At 41.8% G+C, this 22926-nt stretch overlaps 1 protein-coding gene across 2 annotated transcripts in view; it reads right to left on the bottom strand.

The window, feature by feature from the left end:
- TSC2 (TSC complex subunit 2) overlaps window positions 1-22926 on the bottom strand; it is a 42674-nt gene that overhangs the window by 18166 nt on the left and 1582 nt on the right. For both annotated transcript variants that reach the window (XM_067534277.1, XM_067534278.1), the window contains exons 2-25: window positions 22822-22908; window positions 21104-21214; window positions 20193-20337; window positions 19352-19469; window positions 18085-18133; window positions 17337-17462; window positions 16964-17037; window positions 16446-16572; window positions 14870-15013; window positions 14347-14484; window positions 13708-13811; window positions 12818-12899; window positions 11640-11795; window positions 11193-11309; window positions 9992-10114; window positions 9525-9631; window positions 8780-8933; window positions 7355-7477; window positions 5959-6093; window positions 5079-5268; window positions 4520-4613; window positions 4092-4194; window positions 3762-3856; window positions 1067-1195 (exon numbers count right to left, since the gene is read on the bottom strand). In XM_067534277.1, coding sequence (XP_067390378.1) covers window positions 1067-1195; window positions 3762-3856; window positions 4092-4194; window positions 4520-4613; window positions 5079-5268; window positions 5959-6093; window positions 7355-7477; window positions 8780-8933; window positions 9525-9631; window positions 9992-10114; window positions 11193-11309; window positions 11640-11795; window positions 12818-12899; window positions 13708-13811; window positions 14347-14484; window positions 14870-15013; window positions 16446-16572; window positions 16964-17037; window positions 17337-17462; window positions 18085-18133; window positions 19352-19469; window positions 20193-20337; window positions 21104-21214; window positions 22822-22908 — 2831 coding nt within the window. The remainder of the gene's footprint in view (window positions 1-1066; window positions 1196-3761; window positions 3857-4091; window positions 4195-4519; window positions 4614-5078; window positions 5269-5958; window positions 6094-7354; window positions 7478-8779; window positions 8934-9524; window positions 9632-9991; window positions 10115-11192; window positions 11310-11639; window positions 11796-12817; window positions 12900-13707; window positions 13812-14346; window positions 14485-14869; window positions 15014-16445; window positions 16573-16963; window positions 17038-17336; window positions 17463-18084; window positions 18134-19351; window positions 19470-20192; window positions 20338-21103; window positions 21215-22821; window positions 22909-22926) is intronic.

The following is a 22926-nucleotide window of genomic DNA, read 5'->3' as shown; positions in this document are numbered from 1 at the left end:
GGCAGGCTGTGTTACAGAACTTGTTATAAGGAATGCCTGAGTCATTTGCAAGAAGATTTGGCTGTACCTCAACTGGGTTTATATTAAGCAGCAACTTCTTTGGCATCATTACATAGTAATTATCTAAATTTTTGTTACTTATAATTTACATATAAATATAAAAGGACCATGTAATATACTGCAATAGACTAATGGGGACATTAAATTTTGAAGTGCCAAATGAATTTTCACAATAGTCACTTCTACACCCCTCCTTCCCACCAACACATTATCACAAACCGAGAAAATATTTCCAATGCAATGCCAGCGAAAGCATGATGCTTATTTCCTATAGCCCTAATAACATGCGTTTTCAGGTGAAGAAACTTCTAGCCACTATATTTCTAGCCAGCAATTTAATATTCCAGGGACAAATTCAGAAACAGGAGAAAAGGGTTTACAATTTTTAAAGATGAAATATGGCCAAATCAAACATCAATGTCCAAACTATTTTCTTGGGTCATGAAAACATTAACCTTTCTGTAAGACCTACCCTTCACTGCTTTGTCTCTCAGATAGAATGTCCTGGAGATAAGTTAATGATTTGATGGCAAGTTACTTTATATCAACAGACTTCTATTTGCCCCCTTCTTAGCAATAATCAAATGAATCATTCTCTCTGCCTTGCAGGGAAGGTTCGCTCACAATCCTAGCAGAAAACAGCAACATTCACGTTTCAAGTTGCCTTTGGAAGGCTGTATAATTTAAAAGCCATTTAGTAAAGACTCAAACTTGCCCAGAATGCAACCTTTTTATCTTTAATCTTTGCTTTCATGAACAGAGCAGCACTGAATCGAAGCTCAGGGCAGTATACCACCACCACCACCACCACCACCGGTATTGGTAAACCACAGGACATTCATGAAGCTTTTCCAAAGCGTATTTTGTGGAGAGGACCCGATTTGTATTGTCTAAAGAGTTCATGCAAGCATCCCGCATGCAAGCCCACCCAGCCCCCACCCACCTTGCAGCCAAGTTTCCAAGTGCAAATTTGCTCTTGGATTCTCCCCCTTTAAAGTGCCACTACCTGCGGACCACATGTTCTGACACACTGATGCTGCGGGATCGGAAGGCATCAACTGCAGAGGATTCTTTCAGCTCTTTCACTGGAGGAGAGTTATTCAAGGCTTGCTTTGCATTTCTGGCTATCCTTAAACTATTAGGTGAAGAAGCACCAAGCCCCGAAAGAGGTGTAATTGCACAGGTCACAGGAAGGGAAGAAATCATTGTAGGGATGGAGGTTGAAAGGTCACAGGGTCAATATTGGGGAATCCCAGAGGGTGATGTGAAACAAAAAGAAAATGTCAAAAAGGAAAAATTAAAACATAAAACCAGGCAGAGCTGAAAGCATAAAAAAAACCTTACACTTTGAAAACAAGATTTTAACAACCACCACGAACAAATGAAATTAGTACAAATTACAACAAAAACTGATGTAAAGGGCAGTTGGAATACTACGCTGCATGGAGGAAGCGAGAATGGGTTTGCATTCAGATTTGGCATCAAGGTTTCTCTAGTCTGAAGAGCTGTGCTTATTTCAACTTCCCATTGTCTTACTCTAACCAACTGCTCTCCTGCAATATTACCACAGTTAAATAAGACTTCTATAGAGATAAGACTACTTCTTATATAAGACTTCTATAGAGACTGAGATCTCAAAGTGATCTTCAAACACTAAGCCTCAAAATATCCATTTGAGATAGGCAAGTATCTTTGTTTTACAGGTCTGGAAACTGAGGCAGAGAGGTTAAGAGACTTGCTCAAGGTCTGAAAGTGAGCCATTAATTAAGCTGGAAACAGAAACCAGGAGCCTGGACTAACCAGTAAATAACAGTCTCTCTCAAGTGAGACAAATACAGACAGTCATTTCAAGTGATCTCCTGCCTCGCTTGTGTGTTATTACAAGCATGAGGAATAAGGTTCCTTTCCCAAAAGGCTGTGGGACATGGGACACAAATTAAGCTTTCTAATTTGTCCTCAGTGAAGTCATACTCATGGACCTGATCATGAAAACCCGTTGTCAAAAAAATGGCATCACTGACAGGGACTTTTTCCATAAAAAAGGGTTTGCAGAGGAGTCCATGTTACTATCCAATTACAGTTTGCATCTCCTAAGATAATTTCACTATATAGCCAAACTGATCCAATTATGTTAACAAGGGCAACAGCCTTTCAGAATTAGTAGTATTCCAACCCAATTAAATTGAATAGGCTTCAGAAAAAAGACAGATTAAATGAAACTGAAAAAATGAGTGATGATTGGTAAAGGTGTCTATTCCAAATTTAAAACATGAAATTAGGAGGTGAAGGATTAGAGAATTTTAACTTGCAAACACAAGACAGGGTTTACAGCTAAGGCATTCAGGTAAGGATGGTGTTTCTTTGCTACAAGATCCTTATTGTATTATACAATTAAAGGAGAGGCACTTTCCCCAGAGCGTTTAAACGTTACTATGGTCTCACTACAGAGAAATGCTGAAACAAGTTCAGTGAACCAACTCAGAGAAGAGTCCAGTGGATAAGCTACCTCTGCAAAACACTGAGTGACTTCCAAATTACGTCTTCCCTTCCCTCTCTGCAGATGCCACTTCAAAATATTAATAGCTGCTTCCAATAACATTGAAACTGGAACGGACTTCAGGTTTCTACCTGAACTGATGTACTGATTTCAAAACTCTTTCCTTGTGGGATCAGTCGGTTAAGCTCTGTTTTTTAGCTACGCATATTTTAAAAAAAGAGGACACTATGCCTCCTCCCTGCTTATGCAACTGAAATCTAGACTTTACTGCCATACAGAAACTTTCCACGGCAGACTGGTTTGTCACTCTAATTTTTTTTTCTTTCAGAAGGGATCAGAGAGCCAGAATTCTCTTCTTCACAGAATAACAGAGCAGCAATAGGTCAGATTGTGGATCTACCGGAGTTCAGATGGGGCAAAAAATAAAGTGGTGGCTCTCATAATCCACCCAACTACTCCAAGTTTGTACACATTGCTATTAAATTGATCCACAATGAAATAATTTAAACATCCATTGTTAAACTAAAATTAAGATGCAGCATTAACCCACTGAGATGAACAGAGCATGCACCCCTCTCTCTGGCTTAGTACACACTAACCGGGAAATTTGGCAGCAGTCGACGGGAGTTACGCAAGCTATCCAAAGAAGCTTGCGTAACTCCCATCAACTTCCTAACTTCCCTTTAGTGCACCGTTTCCAGTGTGCTGTGCCGACGGGAAATGCGTTCCCGCTGATGCAGCGCTATGCTTTTTGAGGAGGTGGTTTAATTGAATTGACTTCCAGATCGACTGAGCAGGCCTTCACTGCCGTTCAATCGATCCAGATAGATCGATATGAAGGTGGCGAATTTGCCACTGTCAACGTGTAGGTACCCTTAATTTTTCCAGCCAGCACTATGTTGATTCACATTCAGCTGACAGGATTGTTTTTAAAATGCGAGTTTACATTCTGCAGAAGTGGATGCGGGCAGCCAGGGGTCTCCGAGTACGAATACATACCATTAACCACCAGCTCGTTCTGACCTCAGGTTTAACACCAACTCAGACTGTCTTAATACAGAACACTTTGGTTATTAGAAAGATTACACAGCGGCTTTAAGGACACAGACAGTTCTCTTCACAAAGCATAGGAAAGCGTTAGGCATTTGAACAGCTCCCAACGAAGAGCTACCCATAACCCCCAGTGGCGTGGAACACAATTTACCTTTTTGGCCTCTCGTTCAGACTTGTACTGCGAGCTCTGAAACTGTCCTTCTCAGGGGTATCATCAAATGAAAGGAGGACATTTGAGCGCAAGCCCTGCCAATTCAGACACAAAGATAACAGTTCAAACTGCTGGTATTTGCAGCCCACGTGCTACAGTCATGGGCCACGGGTCAACAGCTATGGTGATTCTGAAATTCTAATGTATTAATAAGTACAGGTGAGTTATTTTGATGCAAAATAGAACCTTTGTAAATGGACAGCAATTATACCCACAGGTTGTAGTTCTCAGAGCACCCTTCGTATTGCATGACCCAGCAACAGCTGTTACCTTTGTAATATAGGGAACAAAGTCTTTCCGGAAGGGAAGGCGACATCGGATGAACCACATAGCGATCACGTGGTGTGCCAGGCACACGATGTACTGGTTAAATCTGAACAGGGGAAGATTTCAATAGTTTAATTGTGCAATCTGAACACATGTTCAAAAAAAATGCAATTCAATTCTAACATAACAGAGATGTGGGAGAGAATACCATTGTAAGTTTAAGGGAAAAAGGAACCTGGAGAGCAATTAGCAACACACACTATTTGTCTTGAAGCAAAATATGGCCCTCCCTCAGCAACAAGACCTATTGTATTTTTCCCTCTGTAGATCTTAAAGCACTTTACAAAGGAAAGTAAGTCTCATTTTCTCCAATTTACGGATGAGAAAAGGGAGAGAAAACCATCAAAAAAAAAGATTCACCATGAACTTACTTGGAGGGATTTGTGTATGGCAGAGAGATGGCAAACACGCTAGCATACTGCTCAGCTGCAAAGTTCCTATAGAGGTGAGGCAGTCTGGCTAGAGCTGAAACAGTTCAATAAGAAAATCATTTGTTAAGTCTGGATGGGAGCAAATTGACTCAGAACTGGCTGAAATATCCAGCTTCTCCAAAACCACTTGGCATCAACAGGAAAGCTAATGTTGCATTGCATTCTGTTAATATTATTTTACAAGGTGTAAGCTACAAGGAGGGAACGATAACCCCAGATTTTCCAGTTCTCTAATGTTTTTATATGTAAAGCATGGTTCTCTTTTCTCAGTGTGCACGTGCATTAGGTTGAACAGCGGGATTACATGAGCAAGAGTAGATTAGATGTTAAGATTTTAAGGCAGTTGCAGTACTGTTACCAGAAATACAGTGAACCCTAGAACAAGTTGTATTCGTCCTTAAACTAAACCAAGATGATAATCCTCATGCTAAATAATACAATTAGCCTTTGTACAGCCACTGGAGAAGAGAGGAAAAACACGATTTCCATTACAACTTACTTGAAAGGAATTCTAAGAGAGGTATTGCCATGTTCGCCGTAGCAGAAATGTGGGTTAACTTGACTATCAAGACTGGCAGTGCCTTTATGATGATGTCAGGCATCTCAACGCTGCATACTGATAAGGCCACAACGCACTGGTTTGCACAGCGATAAATTAGGCCATGTTCCAGGCAATAAACCATTTCACGCTGGAAGAACAGAACAGAATATTCATGGTGTAGCAAAATAAGACCAGGATCCATCTGCCACTAGCCACCAACAAATCTCAACTAACATTTTAGTATGTAGAAATGCTAATATGATGGTCATTGCATTGCTAGGGCCAGCAGCTAAAGAAATGTTTACCCAAAATGCAGTAGCAATTTGAGACTACAATCTCAAGAGAAAAAAAAAAATCACAGGTGTTTCTGCATTGCTGGACATATCTTGGCTTCAAATCTTAGAAGGGACGTTTGTCATCCTGAAGTTTTTAAATCAGTCATTTTAAGATTACAGTTTCTGACAGAATAGAAAGGGACAAAATTTTTAAGGCTTTTCTGCTCCCTTCTGATGGTTATCAGGTCTTTCAGATGGGGAGAAAGAATAGAATGACTATGCAGGGAATGACAACAATAAAACTGACTATATAAAGTGCTGTTAAATGCACAAAGCTCACAATGTAGAGTTTGACTAACTTCTCAGTTACAGTCATCCTACATTACTTTTACTTACAGTGCGAGTACGTTTTCTGGCAGAACTGCAATTTTCATGTTGAAGTGTCCCTTTATATGTCCAATGCAAATGCTTAAAGGGCTACTCTACATTTAGTCTCCAAGTCAGAAAGTGCATTGTAGACAGACTCAGGCTTTCCCTCCCACAGTCCATTCCATTTACAGTACCTGTTTAGGTTTGTCCAGGTAATTATGGTATGATATTAATGCAGTCAACACTGGAACCACAGCCAGGTGCAAGTCATTGCGGGAGAACCCATCTGGAGTGCCACGCAGCCTCTCAGTTGTCTTTTTGTCTGTAAGCTAATCAGTTACACACGGGGTTTGAGTACCTTGCATTTCACATGCCTTTTCAATTCAGGTCTTCTTGGGCACATTTTCACAGCACAAGGGCAGTACACCCTCCCATTTCGAAACAACATTACCTTCCAGGTCACAGAGCTCCATCATACACGTACTAGGATCTGGATGCTGTACTTGCTGAAGCAGAGTCTTCGCAATAAAACTATGAAATAAATCCCTTGGACAACTCTGCATAGAATTTTAGTGTGGGAGAATGGATTGGCTCTATTTTGCCTTTGTGCATTTGACTGTCTCTCTGTCACAAACGCACCCAGGTCAGGTTGTTGGCTTCATGTTACTGCCTCCAAAAGGCAATCAGAAGAACAAACAAAAAGCACACTGAGCTCCACACAGCATTTGAATACTAGAGATCAGTGAGACCTGGGTTTTGGCAGTCCCCTTGGACATTAGTGACTAGCACATTTTTGAAGTCAGCAGGTAATTTGAAGGTCTTCTTCAAAGTCACCATTGCCAACACATAAGGTTAGGAGAGCAGGATTCACTGGTGCCCCACTGTAACCTCAACTGGCCTCTGAAGTCTCTCTGGGCATTAAGGAAGTCATTAACGGAGAGTGGCAATGATATGTACAAGTCACAGAGAAAGGACATAGAGATGAGACATTTAACAATTATCAGCAGGAACCCCCAAAAATGCTGCAGTAAATTGCCAGGACACGGCATGTATGGAAACATGCCCCTTTTTGCAAATGAAGGCCTTAAACAAGCTTTTTAAAGTGCAAATGGGAGACTTAGACCCGGACAGAATGCCTACAACAGTCAGTGGCAGCCTTTCCATTGACTTCAATGGGTGCTTGGTTCTTGTCCTGCAGCTCACAAGATCTCATTTGTGCTCCCACACCAACACTGCTGAAGGCAGGAGACCACTAGACACACCTAGAATCCCAAAGCCTTACATGCAGGTCAGTTTGTTTAGTTTTAGCCTCAAGTATCCTCAAAACTCACTCAATTTATGGATATACTTTTATAACTATATGGTTTGGCAATTGAGGCTTATGGACAGTTAAAAATCTAAAATAATTTAATTATCCCTAACTCAAAGTTTTAAACTAAAGGAATGGGGTCGAGGTGTTGGTGAGGGGGAGAAAGGACAGATTAATCTAAAAAATATAGGTTATAAGATAAGTAAGCCTTAAAGTAAACACATTTCTATTAGAAGTGAAGTTCTGGTGTCTAGACCCCAGAAAGACACATTGGTTATTACCATAGAGCAGAGTGCTGAGGACAGCTGGTCAAGCTTGCAAGGGGAAGTTAAAAATAGCACTTTGTAGCGGAGGGATTCCGGTAACTTGTTGAGAACCAGCTTCAACACCTTCCAGTCTGTCTCCTGGAAAGAGGAGGAGAGAGTTTAGTAATGAAGAAAATAACTTTCCATGGGAAACTTAGCATGATTTATATGTTACATTTGAAAATAAAGCCCATTAAACTTCAAACAATTATTTGTTGTTTACTGCTGTGATCACTTGTTTCTCCAGTCTTATTAGCTAGCAAAGATGCTACTTTTATATGATGCATGGGTTGCTTCCAGGGTTTCACCCAACTGCAGCCTCTAGCACAGATGTAGCACTGACATTTTGAAGCCATAAAATGGACTGATGTCCAAATAGATGAAAACAAGCAGAGAGCACCTGATCCAGACCTTTTCTATGCATGCTGCCACCATCTGCCAAAACAAAAGTGAATTCCAGCATTCAAGACAACTCCCAGCCCCAAAAGATGACTAAAATGTTATGTCCAGAACAAACATTAACGCACTTCATTATTTCCTTTCCATACTCAAGTATCTAATGGTCAACAGTTTGTCAATTTAAATTGCACTTCCAACATTTTGGGGTTTTTTATTATTAGTTTTAAATCCTCTCCGAGAAGCAGTTTGACAATTTTTCCTTCTGGCTTTTGGGCTCTGTTAAATGAAAAAAAAAAAAAAAAAAAAAAGTCACCCTTATTTCCTGTGAGGCAGAAGCCAGGGTTGGTCTGCTTCATTTGGGAAGAGATTAACTTGTGCTCCTCCTGGTGGCTGAACAACTGCAGGATCACGCACAAACAGGTAAGAATAATAATTCTCAGAAGGAAAGAAGCTATTTAGATACCTTCAGATAGTGCTGAGCAATCTGGATAACATTCATCATTAGATAATTTTAAAGTACAAGTCACAGTCACAATTTAGGTCTAAATATAATTGATTACATTTTTTTAAAAAATAAAGCACAATAGGGTATTAATTGGATATACTGTGAAATGGTGGTGAAGTTTCAAAGATTATGCTTTCGAGATAAAATATAAGTGTGCATGAATCCTATGTATTTTCAAAAAAGCGTCCTGGACAATTTTTAAAGTCCTCTTTGAGTAAACAGATTAAACTGTATATGAAGTGCTAAGCCTAATCAGCCACCACAAGTGGTGGAGTTAAAATCTCTACTCCTGCTTCTTAGTGTAATGAGTGTCATGATCTTCCACAAGAAATAATTTCAAAACAAATTCTATGGGAGTTTTTGAGGCATAAAGGAACATTTCAGCATTAACATTCCAAACGCGTGAGTTTTAAAAACGTTTCTGAAGCCCTTCTTGTCAGCATTCAGCTCCCAAATTTGTGCGCAATACTACATAGTCAATGAGCTCATCAACGTACTTGCTTCAAACACTGCAGAAGGACTCGGAAGAGCAGTGAGTACGGCAAGTAGCCCATCCGAATCGTGGCATTCTGGGCAGACACATTGGGACTTCCTGATGGAGGAGAGAGGGTCCCGGCAGGCTTTTTCTCGGACACCCTCTTCTCTGGTTCTCTACAACACAGAAAGACAAAACAGGTCAGTGTTTCAGCAGCCATTACCAGACACGAAAGCAAGATCAGAAATGCACATGCAAAGCAACAGATTTCCAGGACATGCTTAAGCCAACTAACCACAAACATACGTCACTTTATTATCTACAACAAAAGCTGCTTCTCCAAGTTCCTTTTCAGAGGTCTCTATGTTAAGAGGGTTAAGATATGTCAGTTACTACCAGACGAGGCTGTGCAACTTGAAGTAGTTACATTTCTACAGATCATTATACCACACCTTAATGTGTAACCAGATTTCTCAGTCTCCTTCTCAGGAAATTGCAAACAACGGAGTTGTAAAAATTTGCCAAGTAGCTATGTAAATCCCAAGCCTTCAGTACACAGAACTCTGAGGCTCCTGAGAGCTCTGCATGCCGAGGATTTTCAGGACTGGTTTCCCAAGCCATAACTCTGAATGTGGTCTGATAACTGGCTGACCAGAATTGGGGAGATTGAGAAGCATCGTACAGAGACAGTGGCAGACTATTAATAGGCACATGAGACTGTCAAGGTTTCAGAAGTACAGTCTACTACAATGCAATGAGAAACATACACCAAGTCACAGAGGCAGTAGGGGCTAAATCTCACTGCTCCATCCTTGTTGGTAAGGCCAAGCCGGTGGAGGGAGTCCGCTCGAAGCATCAGCAGAAAGTCAAACGCCTGCAATACAGAAGATTTCTCACTGCATTCTGAAATGCCTCAAAACCTCTGCTGATGGAATATTCCCCCAGCTTTTCACCACCCCCTTCTGTTCACTGTCGTTCCTTGGCAGCAAGAAGAGTGACTCCGCATAGGGGCTGATTCTGTGGGGGCTTCCACTCCCTGAACTCAACTGTTACGCAACTGATAACACACACAGCCACCAGCTAATTCACATTTGACTCTGGCACAGATTGTTCTGCAGCTACAGAGGTAAGTTGCAGGGTACCCAGTATAAATTCCTACAGATTCCCCATCTTCTACCCAGCTAAAGTTCAGCCCCTACTTCTATCTTAAAGTTAGGAGGGAGGCTCTCCATACCTGCAATCTGATGCTGCTAGCAATCGGGAGGCGGTAAACGTATGCATAGTGGAGCTGGATGTGATTAATAAGCATCTCATACACTCGAGTGGCATGGCTGGCAGGCAAACTGTACAGTTTCGTCTACAGAGGCATAGAACAAGAGTCAATAGGCACATTGATGGTTTATTTGTTAACAAAAAAGTCACCCATCTTTGGTCAATCAGCATCAAACATTCGAAGAAACGTAATTGTGAATTGCTCCTGGGGCCAACATGAACAGATTGTTCAGTACAGACCCTTCTTGCAGACTCCGGAGCAACGGACAGGGTAGACTCAACAGATAGTCCTCCACTGGGGTGCAGGGAGAGGAAGCTGCCACGGCATGCCTCAGAGGATCCTGGTGAGATAAATCTCTCTCTCTCTCTCACACACACACACACACACCCCTTTCCACTTCTGAAGTGAGTACAGCACATGTGCATTATGCACGCCAACGTTTCCATTAAAACAGCTGGAGCGGCAAGTGTGACCTTCAATTTATGAATTACCCAATAAACTCATTGTTTGGAGGCATAATGCTATGCTCCACTGATGCGTCTAGTAACATCAACAAACAAAGAGCAGGGCAGGCCTTGAGATGGCCTGAGAAAGTGCTTTCTGGTACCTGACAGGCTAAAATCACTTAAGCTGTTCTTGTGAAATTTCCACGATCTTGAATGACGAGAGTCTGCCATAATATCAGAGACCTGGGTAGTTTTTGCCCAAGATAGCAACTGAATTAATGAGATTTCTGCTGAGAAATTTCAGCCACATCAAAACTCTTCTAATTTTTTATCTAATCCAGACCCAAAAAAGGTCACAGGTGGGGGTCTGGATGTGGGGATTTGAATTTCTTTGGGGTTAGCATTAAAAGAGATTCAGATTGAGAATCCAGTTCCAGCTCCTTTCCAGCTGAATCCTAGGAACACATCACCAAAACATTCATATTTATGACATGCTGTTAGTAGAAAAAGATGTAGTATTTAATACTCCGTATGCAAGAAGTTAACTGACCCAGCCATGGTGAAAATACCCCCTATTCTGTTAGATTAAGGAGTGGGACAAGTCTATGAAGTTATAGGAGAGAAAGTATTTGCTATTAGGAATTGACTGCCCAGTAAACAAAGCCCTAGAGAAGATGATTTTAAGGGACGGATTTTTAAATGTTCCACAGTATTACCTGAAGAATTACCAGGAGGCCTAGAACAGCTGTCTTCACATCCTCTAAAGAAGCAGAATATGATAGCAAGTCTCTGTCTTCCAGCTCAGGAGGAGATAAAAGAGAACGTGCAGCCACCTTTTAAAAAAAGAAAGGAGAAATGCCCTTTAAAGCCCACATTGGCCACTATGAGAGACTCACTGAATTCGGTGCCAACAGGTCAGAAAGGGACAAAATAAATGGTCCCATTGAAAGTCTCCTAGGAGTGTAAATGAGCATGGATGTGCACTAGCAGAGCTGGGAGAAGTTTACAAATGCTTTTCATCAGAGCCTCGGTTTCCTCCAAAATCCAGCATCCCCTTGGATCAGACGGACTGTGCAGCTTCCTTAATCTCCTGTAAGGGGATCGGATAAGAGATAAAAGATGATGTTACTGAAACAGTCACTGCTGAGCAAATGAAGCCTCACCTTCTCTATGATATCAAGCAAGCTGTTGAAGTGATGTGTGTTGCAGCCCTCGGCCAGGTCCACCAATAGCTGGGTGGCCAGTTTCCGGACTTGGTGGTCTTTATCCTCTGGAATATGTGCCAGCTGTGAGATTACCACCAAATTGATCAGCTCCTCCTGTAATAGGACAGACAATGAGCTGGGAGACATTCTGCTGAACACTTATTAGCAAGTTAACACAAACGTATATCCATGATCAAAAGAATCACAAGGCTGTGGCAACTTTAGTCTTTGTTAGCTAGTTGTTTAGTCTCCTGGATTTCTTTCCCCAGCCCATTTAAATATCTTTCTATGTCATCTCTCCAAACATTTAGACTATTGTTGAACTTGGACACAGCAGCGTAGGTCTTTATCAATCTGGCAAAGGCTTTGTAGCTCAGCTTTAACATACCCTATTCACAGGGGATTCACTGGCCGTGTCTTTCAGAGAGGCAGGAAACAAACAGGCGGCAGCCAGTTTAACAGAATTTGGAGGAATCTGAGCAGTGCTTTCCTTGTCTCAGACACCAGAAGCATACATTCCTTCGAGTTAACATGCAAATCAATCAGCGTTCTCTGGTCTCTGCTTTATCACAGCGCCTACCATCTTGGATTTCAATTAAGATGGGAACACTGAGTAGAGTCATGTCAGATAATATCCTGACCTCATCTTGGTATAAACTAAAAACTTTGTCTCTATCCAAATCAGATTTAAAAAAAAAAAAAAAAAAAAATTTGTGTTGGGGAGATTTTAAGTAAAATGCATGGAATTGACAACCTCTTTGGTAAACCTTAGGACAGGGAAAGAAGACAACCATAAAATGCACTAGGTGAAAATTAAAAAAAAAAAAAAAAAAAAAAACAACCCACAGTCAAAATAGACTTGCTAATATCAATGCCCATTATACATACACTGTACCGATAACAAGACTTTAAAAAACGCAACTATGGACCCATTTTAATAGGCAAATCCTTCCAGTCACATCGCAGAGAAACCTATTTCCCGTGTCCTACATTTTCAGAACAGTTTGACTCACTCTTCAGAATTGCAGAAACTAGGCCTGAAGAACTAACATGGTTAAGCATCAGAAAAACATTTCCACCACCCATTTCAGATCTCAAATTCAAATACCCTGAATAAATATCAATCAAATACAAACCTCATAAAACTGTCTGTTAATGCTCAGGACAAAAGACAAGACATCCAGAACTTTAATACGAACTGCACTACGACACTCATTCCTACAAGGGAAAAAACAAACCCAAAATGGACAAAAGCGTTTAGGGGAAGACAGAGAGCATGTTATAACAAACTCCCTTTTTTCTGGGTTAAAAACATTACAATCAAACACCATGTGAACCTTCGGCGACTGGTCTCTGCATATGAAGTTGCAACACTAAGCAGACAAGGTGCTACCATCTAGAAAAAACTGGAGGCTGATTATGGAAATAAGGGCTCATGCTGTAGCTCATGGGCAGCCGTACCCATCTCCAAAACAGAGTCAATCAGGAAGAGCATCTGTGAGTGGGACAGATGCTCTGCGCCACAACTTTAGAACCATGCACCCGAGGGTGAAGTGGTCTTTATCCTATTTTTTAAAAAGGACCCACAGGCTCTGGATTACTGTATGTGGGTATCATTCTACATTACAAAAGCATGTTCTGGGGAACTGCCATTGTAGAACCTCATACTATCTGATATTAATCAAAAGCATCCCCGATATTCACGAGGTAGGATTGTAGTTCTGATTCCAAACAAGCAATGGAGCATGGGATAGATTTAATTAGAGAGGTGAAGCATCCAATGGGCGCCCTTCCACTTTGTTAAAAGACAAATGATGATAAAGAAACCTCGGTGGGAAGTTTTTGTTCCGTTGTTCTGAGAAAAAAAAAAATCAAATCTTGCATTCTGGAGTCACCACCATAGTTCAGTAGCCATTACTAACATTAAAGAGCTGCAGAGAGCAAGACTGTTTTAACACACATAGTTCATTAAACAGGCTACACACATTTGAAAAAACCTTGTCTTTTTAAAGCTGCAGTTTCCTACCTGAAGAACCTCTCCATTAACACCTGCAGGTTATGTATCCAGCCATCCTTGGCAGGGTGAATAGACTGAGCTCTGTACGTTATTAAGTTTAGTAGAGAAGATTCCTTTAAAAGAAAATGTAAAAATGCTCCAATGCTTACGTTCAGGGCATGCTTCTCCCTTCCCCTCCCTCCAAGAACAGGTCTCAAGGGGCTGTGAAATCTTCACTGTAGCTTTACAACATGCTATTTTATAACTCCTGCCCTTAGTAGTATAGGGTAAAAATTGAATATTCAAGCGGACAATAAGAGGAAGGATGGTCTTGTGGGTGCTCAGGTTGGGACTCTGGAGTTCTGGGTTCAATTCCTAGCTTTGCCAGACATCCTGTGTGACCTTGGGCAAATCACTTATTCTGTGCCTCAGCTCCCCATCGGTAAAATAGGAATATTAAATGGTTCCTGTGTGTGTCCTGTACTCTTTGGGACAGGGACTGTTTCTTACTATGTGTTTGTGCAATGCCTGTCAACATGGTGCCTGGATCTTGGGTGGGGCTTCAAGATGCTACTATAGTACAGAGAAACATTTCCAGGAGGTTTAAAAGGGGAAAAGAAAAAAAGCACAGTAGGCTGTATTGACTTGAGACAGGAGAGAAGGTCTTACAGGTCTCTGATCAGCACATCTTTCCACCAGCTCAAAGTATCTCTCCTCAGACCCATGGAATTCGTTCTGATCACAGAGTTCTTCTATAGTAGTCAACAGATCATGTACAATGGACTTCAAATCCTGGCTCTCTAAACTCTGAAATACAGACAAGACCGCTCTAAATGGTTTCTATTTAAATTATACAGGATGTCACAATTTAAATAAGAGAGTTGGCTGAGAAGTACTAGAATCAGAAGTTAGGCCAGGCCCACACTCAATCCCCTTCACTTCCAACACCAAATACCTCCCCTCCATGACAAGCACAGCTTCCACTGCCCTGAGGAGCACCAGGGTCATGCACCAATTCTATAGGCTGTTGGCAGGGTACACGCTACCCCTCACCCTGCCTCCATCAAAAGCAGAAGCAGTAGAGTGCTTCTCAGTGTTAAAAATCAAGACCATTTTATAAACCACCATTTTATAAACTTCTTAAAAGATGTTTTTATAACCAAAATATATCAAGACGCGGCTCAATACCTACCTGTAGCTGCTGAAGTAATTGCTCAACAATATCCAGAAGAATATCCCAAGTGACGGCCTGCAGCTCCTTCCCATACTTCTTAATTAATCTGGTTATGGACAGGACTATTTCGTAGGACACAACTGCATTGGGACACGTCATAGCCTGGAACACAAGTTCCTTAGGTCAGTCAATGATCTGTAACCTTCCTAAACTACAGATCAACTTCCTATGTATGAAAGACTTAGGCTGATGGAAGAATTAAGCCCCTCAGCCTATCTACTGCCTCTTGGGGAGATGATTTAACTATTGCGACAGGAGAGCCCCCCGGTCACGGTACTGCTACAGTGACAAAGCTGTAGCACGGCTACGGTAGTCTTTCAAAGACAGACAAGCCTGAAGTCTGAGACGACGGCTTCAAAGGCTGATCAAAGATGGCCATTTTATCAGCACAATAATGTACTGTATTCCCAAGCAGGTGCAAGTCAGATGTTAAAATGTACGCCGCGGTTCCACAATGTGGAACATGGCGTTAGAGACAGGGCGTTCTCAGCAGCTGGCAGCTATGTGACATTATATACACCCCTCACTGGAGTTTGCAGGTCAGTTTGGAACATGGTAACTCTCATGGTTTGGGTGAAAGGTCCCCAAACGCTGAAGGCGCAACAGGATTTTGTATTGAGACAACTTGACCTGGTCGCTCATACCAAGCCACCACATGAAACTTTTATTATAAAGTTAGCCTTGCCATGTTCCAGAAGAGGGCTCAAAAGGTTGCAGGCTGCTCCCAATTTAATATCGTACCAAGGGTTTAATAAGTGCCTTGGGAGAGGAGATGTGATCACAGTACAGCTTCTTGCACCAATACCCAGTCGGTCAAACACTTCAACCTTCTCTCAAATAGCTGCAGTTTTCATTGTGATAGGCACTTCTGCCAAAGAGCTCATAAATCTAAATCCTCCTGTCAGGGAGTCTCTCCATTTAAAAAAATCATGGCACTAATAAAAAAAAGAAAGTGCGCTACACTTCACTTTTCATTCATGCTGACTTTGTCCCCCTCCCTGCACTTGTATGCTGTAGACTGGAAGCTACTTGCCATCGGGACCGGTTGTTTGGCTATCTAAACCATCTAGAATGGTGTTTGTGGCACCTCAGTCTCTCCTGTTCTCTGCCTGTGCATGCAACAGTTCAGTCTGCTGAAGACTGAAATGCTTTATCTAACCCAAGTTATGTGGTAACTGGGTGAAATTAATGGCCTGTGTTAAATAAAGTCAGGCTTGATGTTCTAACGGTCCCTTCTGGCCTTAAACTCTAAGGAACTATACAAAAATTAAAGAATTTGCTACGTGGATCAGCAAAATATTCCCAAAGGAAGCATCAGTTTAAGCTCAAAATACCTATTGTCTCCTTGTGTTCCTTCATCTGTCTCTATCTGACTGTTGGCTTTTGTCTTACAAAAAGATTGGAAGCTCTTTGGGGCAGAGATCGTCTTGTCGTTCTGGGTTTGTACAGTGCCTAGCACAACATGGTCCTGGTTCACGACTGAAGCTCCTAGGCGCTATCACAATATAATAGTTCCTCCCAAGCACCACTTTACCTTGAGAAATGAGGGCAGCACTGACGTAGGGGAGTTCTTGAGAGAATACAGTCTGTGTGCCCCCCACAAAGCCATTCCGACAAAGAACACTGTTCCTCTCAGCAATGCTGCATCCTCCATGTAGGCTCTAAGACAGGGTATGGAAGGTGAGCCAAGATTTTCTTAGATCACACTACAGCAGTAGGTTTAGTTTTAGAGTACAAGACTCATGCAAGGGGAAACCAAACTTCTAGCACTTCTATCAGAGCATCTTAAAGCACTTTAAAACCATTAAGACTAACAACCCATTTAGGCACTGATCTCATTTTACTAATGGGAAAACATAGGTACAGAAAGGTTAATTAACTTGCCCAAAATCACAAAGCAGTCATCATTTTCTCATCACTACACCACACTGAAATTTTGGGCCTGCTCCCATTAGAATCAGTACCTGTCATTCATTTCTGTTGAAGCAACACAACTTTTATTTTAAAATATATATATATATATATATATATTCATAGCATGATATTCCATACCTGTCTTCCATGATCCTGCACATGTTGTATATAGCACTGTGCCCCAAATGGGTTCCCAAGAGATTGCGCATAAGCTAAAAAGCAAGTATTAGAGGATTTTTCAGAAAAGGTTTTAGAAGGTCACTATACAGCTTTGGTGTGGAGTCAGTCAAGAGAGGTTACATATGCAATTTAAAAAGGATAGTGAGGCATTTAATAAACTAGAGAAGTGTGGTATGTGCTTTGATCTCTCAGAGAACTATTATAATCATAATGAAGGTAACTAGAGTCTTTAGATTTTTAATATACTAATACCCGGAACAATATTGCTTTAACAAGACAAAACTGTACATCCTACATGAGCTCATTACAAGGGAAACGAAAGGATTCTGACCTTCCAGCATGGCTCACAAAGCTCCTTAACATTGATGGTACGGCACAGGGTGATGATAAATACTGGAAGGCTCTCCGAGGGCAGGCAGTTATAGCAAACGACAGCATCTAGGACCTGCAGGGAGACCTTGGTGGGGGTGAAAAGCACAACAGTTACTCACTTCTCCCTTGTTATGGCACTGAAACCCAGCAGGTTAAACTCCGTCCTAACTTACAGCCACAAAATTCTTCAGAAGTCAATAGGGATACACGAGGCTTTCATCAGTTCAGGATGTAAACTAAACCATGACAAGTATGGTTAAAGCAGTAAGGGGAATCCCTTAGTCTTAGCAAAGATTATCCTGGTTCCTTTGTCCCCAGGTTTCATGACTAAATTAATAACTTGGTAGCTATTCAGTGATTTGCACTACCAAAATGCTTTACAAATTTAACTAATGCTCATAATATTGTAGTCATCATTTTACAGATGGTCAGACTGGAGTAAGAGAGGCATAATGACTTGTCCAGCTGAGACTGCTACTCATGAAATCCTGGCTCTCACCTCTATGCTCAGACAACTAAGTCATAATGCCTCTCTTCATCCAACAATATAGTAAACTCCACATTTTGCCACAGCAGCATTTCCTGAAGGAGGAAAACACCTTGGAACCTTAGAGAACTTTGGCCTAGCTACTCAAAAGTGGCCTCATCTGTAATGGATGCAATTCTATAGAATGTAATCAATATTATAAGTGACTCCAGTTACTAACCTCTATGTCAACTGATGATGACGTCTGAATGCACAATAGGCAGATCATACTGTTGGAGGAAAACATAGTTAAATACATTTATTTTGATCAAATTTAACAGATGACTTAAAAAAACCATATTGTCCACACAATGAGATTAGCGTAGAAGTTTGCCCCGGTGCTTTCCTGACTGTGACTCAGTTGATAATATTTCTGGGGGTGTGCTTAGCATCACCAGCTTTTCTGAATAGTTAGTTTGCAGCTGCATTTCAGCTACATCTCATTGCCATTACTATTCATTAAATATGGTTGGGTCCTAAGTATATAAATCGAGTAAAGAGAATATGGCCAAAATGAAGCATGATGTAACTTTACCCAGGCTTATAGATCAGACTAGCGTAAGAGTGGATGAACTGCCTTATACTGTCTAAGATCTCATGGACCTATCTTCAAAAGCGCTCAGGACCAACACATGGAATCAGGTTTTGGGAGTGGCTGGGAGCAGAGTTCTTTTGACAATCTGGCCTGTGAAGCAGAGTTCTACTTTGAAAAGTGAGTGAACACGGCATTGAGAGACTCCACGTTTGTATTTCACTGATTCCACATCCATTGGGTTGGTTTGCACAAACAGGTCTCTAAACGGTCACCTCTGCATCTTCAAGTCTGGATTTTGGAAAGCGAGATGGGTTCTTTCAGGTTTAAGCATGACTGAGCTATGACGAGCAAGTCAGCTGAGTAAGTCAGCCGAGTTCTACGTTCACATACAGCCATGCCATCCCACCATCTTCCGTGCAATTACACAGGCAGAATTATGGGCAGAATTTGGCCCTGCGGTTGGAACCTATTGAACTATTCTGTTGACAGACACATAAGCCAGAAATAGGATCTTTCTCCCATAGCTGTCTTGGCTCTGAAGAGCTAAGAGTAGCAAAAGAATATATTAACCAGAGAGGTCAGCTCTGACAACCAGGTATGATCTGAAATAATACTTTGGTGCCATTTTAATCACTTTTTCTGACCGTAGCCACACTAACATTATTTTAATGACTATACTCGTAGGGCAAAATTTTCAACAGATACCCTTCCCCCCTGCCTCTCCACAAAGCACACTCGCAGAGGCTAGCTGGGTCGTTAAGTCACCTGACTGGTCAGTCTGTGTATACCAAACCCAGATTTGCAAGTTTAAACAGATACACCCAGAGGCCTGTTGAAAATGCAGACCATTGACTTTACCCACAAACTCTGCACAGTAATTTAGAAGCAATAAGTGTTAAGAGTTTAACCTTACTGGACCATATCAGCAACGTAATCTTCCAGGTAACAGCTGTTGAACTTGACCAAGTTTACTAGAATGAGAAGGAATTCTGAAGACAACCCGACAGCCATCCACTGCAGGACAAACTCAGCTAAAGAAGAAGGAAATGGCAGGGTTACAACATGGTTTTCAATCCAAAATGCTGCAAATTACCTCCTGACCCTACTGACTTAAAAAGAGCTCTGTCCTTGGATGTATTTCCAGCTACATAAACTGCTCCCTAGAAGGGAACAATACAGAGTGTGTAAGGATTGACCAGGACTGCTATTTGATCCACCACACTCTTCTTAGCTGTTGCTTACAACTGACTTGCTCTCATAGCCCTTTTCTTGCTAAAAATGTGAATTCAATGCAAGTGGCCATTTATATTAATTTGCTAAGCTTGCCTTGACCGAATCCTCAACTGCACCTTGCAGATGTAAAGCAATATCAGATGGGTTGTAGTAAGTTTGCCACGAAACAACGACATGAGAAAACCCTCCAATAATAAACAGGCAATAGTTTAAAATGCAAAGGCCTCCCCAAATTCACAGATGCAGAACATCCACAGTCTCGTCTTTACTAAAGAACGGTTTATCACATCTGCATGGGACAATTTGTACCCTAAAACTTTACACAACAATGGAGAATAGTACATCATTTTTATGCCCTGTAGAAAAAGCCATGGAATTTTTTTTTTTCTTTAAAGAGGTAAAACCAGCATAATGAAGTTTCTTTCAGCAGGATTTTAAAACAATTGCACTGCAGGTTTTGGACAATCCATGCATGAACCTGATTCCAACAGTGACCCTCAGCATTTATATGCAACACCCACCCAGTTCTTCCTCCAGGTGAGTTATGTATCTTCCATTATCTGTGAGCGCCTTAAACACTTCAAGCCGTTCATGCAGATCTTCATTAGAAGGATAATCCTTGATAACCTTAAAGAAATGTGCTCTGAGGATCCCTAGTCTCTCACCCTGACAGGAGAAAGAATTATAGCATGAGACACAATAGCAGCTGAAACCTAGACTTAGTACAGACCATGATCAGAAAACTATAAGAATGTTCTTCACACTTCAAAAGCAAACTTCTTCCCCCCTGGGCTGTGTGAGTTTCTACTGAAAATCTTCCCATGGTCTGCTGAGAATGCTATCAGTTTTCCTTCGCCTTTTACAGATATGTATCAAGCTGTCACTCATGACCCCAGACAGACTGTCCAACATTCAATGGGCCCTGAACCCCAAATATGCAGCAAGTGGCCCACGCAGTAACAGCCAGACCGCTACTTCCAGGACTTGAAATGGAAATGCTACAGACAGCACTGCTCAGTGGGGTGCTGTAATAGCTTGAGGATTCATAATGAGCTTGACTTGATCAGACTGAAAAAAAAAATGCATGTACAGAATTTGCCTCGATGCTTGGCATGCCTACAATAGCAGGTCAGCGTTAAGGTGCTTGGCACAGTTATCTAGGCAAAGATTATGCAGTGCCTGCTGCACTGTGCTCGAATTCAGCCACTGCAATCACTCCTTCTTTCTTGAGTACAAAATTCCTCCCAAATTAAAAGAGAAAAAAAGGTTAAGCTGAGAGCCAAGAGAATAAATCAGACGAAATGCTAGCCTTTTCCTGTTCACTGTGCTGGACTACGATAAAGAATGAGAAGAGTTTAAATTGCAGGAGACAGCCAGCCAGTGCTATCCATCTTGCGCTGTGCAAACCCTGTTTGGAAGGGAGAGACTTTACCTGTCCTTGAATGATGGCCTTCAGAAGGTGAAGCACAGCATGTCTGGCTTCTGCTGGCCGCTCTGGCTGCAGCATATCAGCTACCACTTTCCAGATTGCTTCCACCGCATGCTGTACGTAGACATAGAAAGCAACAGCACCATTTATTAGATAGCTGTCATTAGTGGGGTTAAGTTTGTTCTAGGGTCTTCTCCCTAAGAAGCTGTCACTTCTTTAATTGGGGCAAGTTATGCTGGGAAAAATTAACTAGATTCATTCCTCTTCGCTTCCTAATGCCCACTTCCCTGAATGCTACTCCCACCTACCACTCTTATAGCCAGAGTGGGATTCGGGAGCCACATCTGCCCAGTGAAGGCTGGCCTACACACAAACTTATACCAAATTAACTGAATTGGCTTCATTCACACCTTTAGCTATTTCCATGCAAGTCTGTGCGTGGACGCTTTCGTTTTGATTTTGTTTAACCAACATGGCCAGCTGAAATAAAAAGCGTCCAACGCAGAGACTTGCACAGAAATAGCTAAGGTGGTAAATTAAAGCGGATTTAAAGTTATTTCAGTGCCTGTTTGTTTGTACAGCAACTCTAGGTCAGAGGAAACTTGTGAACACCTCTCTGCAGGCCTGTAACAGCTGCTGATAGGGTTAGGTCAAGAGCAGTGTCCCACCAGCCTACAAGTGTAAATAACATAGGTGTTTTCTTTTAAGAACTTCTTAAAACTACTTGTTCTAGAAAGCCTTTCAGTGATGCTCTTCGTTGTATGGTTTGTTCCCACTGTCCAAATCAGACTAATACAGATTCATAGATTCTAAGGCCGGAAGAGACTATTGTGATCCCCTAGTCCAGCGGTTCTCAAACTTATTTGATCGGCCCCTCCTTTCTGTGTGTCTGTAGTTGTTTATGCCGCCACCTCCGTACATATACCGCCATCTAGCTCCGAAGGCAGAGCAGCAGCTGCTGGACTCGCGCCCTGCTCTCAAGGCAGTGCCGCACCAGCAGCAGCACAGAAGTAAGGGTGGCAATGTCTTTTCATAGCAGACTTAGCACCCCATTGCCACCCTTACTGCTGCTGCTGCTGCCGCCACCGTGCTGGGACTGACAGCCGGAGCACCACTGCCTCCAGGTGAGGGATTGAGAGGGAGAGGAGAGGCCAAGCAACAGGGCTCCGGTTGTCAGCCCTGGGAGGGCAGGGCTCTAGCTGTCCCCTTTATCCCCACTTCCTGAGTGTGCACAGTCCTTCTACACAAGCCCCAGCCACCTGGGGCTGACAGTCAGCGCTCTTTAAAAAAAAAAGTGCACAGCTCACATCTCCCTTGACACATTCCCATGTCCCCTTTGGGAGGCCCATCCCAGAGTCTGAGAATGGCTGATCTAGTCTGACCACCGGCATAATACAGACCATAGAAGTTCCTTGAAATAATTCCACGTTGCAATACAGCGTATCTTTTAGAAAAAAAGATCTAATCTTGATTTAATAATTGCCAGTGATGGAGAATCCTCCACTCCCCCTGTTAAATTGTTCCAATGGTCCTTGGAGCAGGGATCATTGATTAGTTACAGGTTTGTACAGAATAAAAAATGCAAGATATAACTTCCTGGATTACAACAATTATAATAATGTTAAGGTAGGCCAAAGTACCTGCCTAATGACAAGCGAAGTCAAAGGCTGTTGCTTAAAGTTTATCTCAAACATTTACCCTACACCTGACAGTAAACATACCTCTTCAAATTTTTTTGTTTTTGCTACTTCACAGATTTGACTGATCGCCCGTATCCGGTTATTTAATCCACACTCTACACTCAATTCCTGGAAAGAAGAATGGAA

The sequence above is a fragment of the Emydura macquarii genome, unplaced genomic scaffold (genome assembly GCF_026122565.2).
Source record: "Emydura macquarii macquarii isolate MOO-44397 ecotype Brisbane River unplaced genomic scaffold, CSIRO-AGI_Emac_v2 contig_3390, whole genome shotgun sequence".
Taxonomy (NCBI): domain Eukaryota; kingdom Metazoa; phylum Chordata; order Testudines; family Chelidae; genus Emydura; species Emydura macquarii.
Note: the sequence above shows the minus strand (reverse complement) of the source record. Positions and strands in the feature narration are given on the sequence as shown.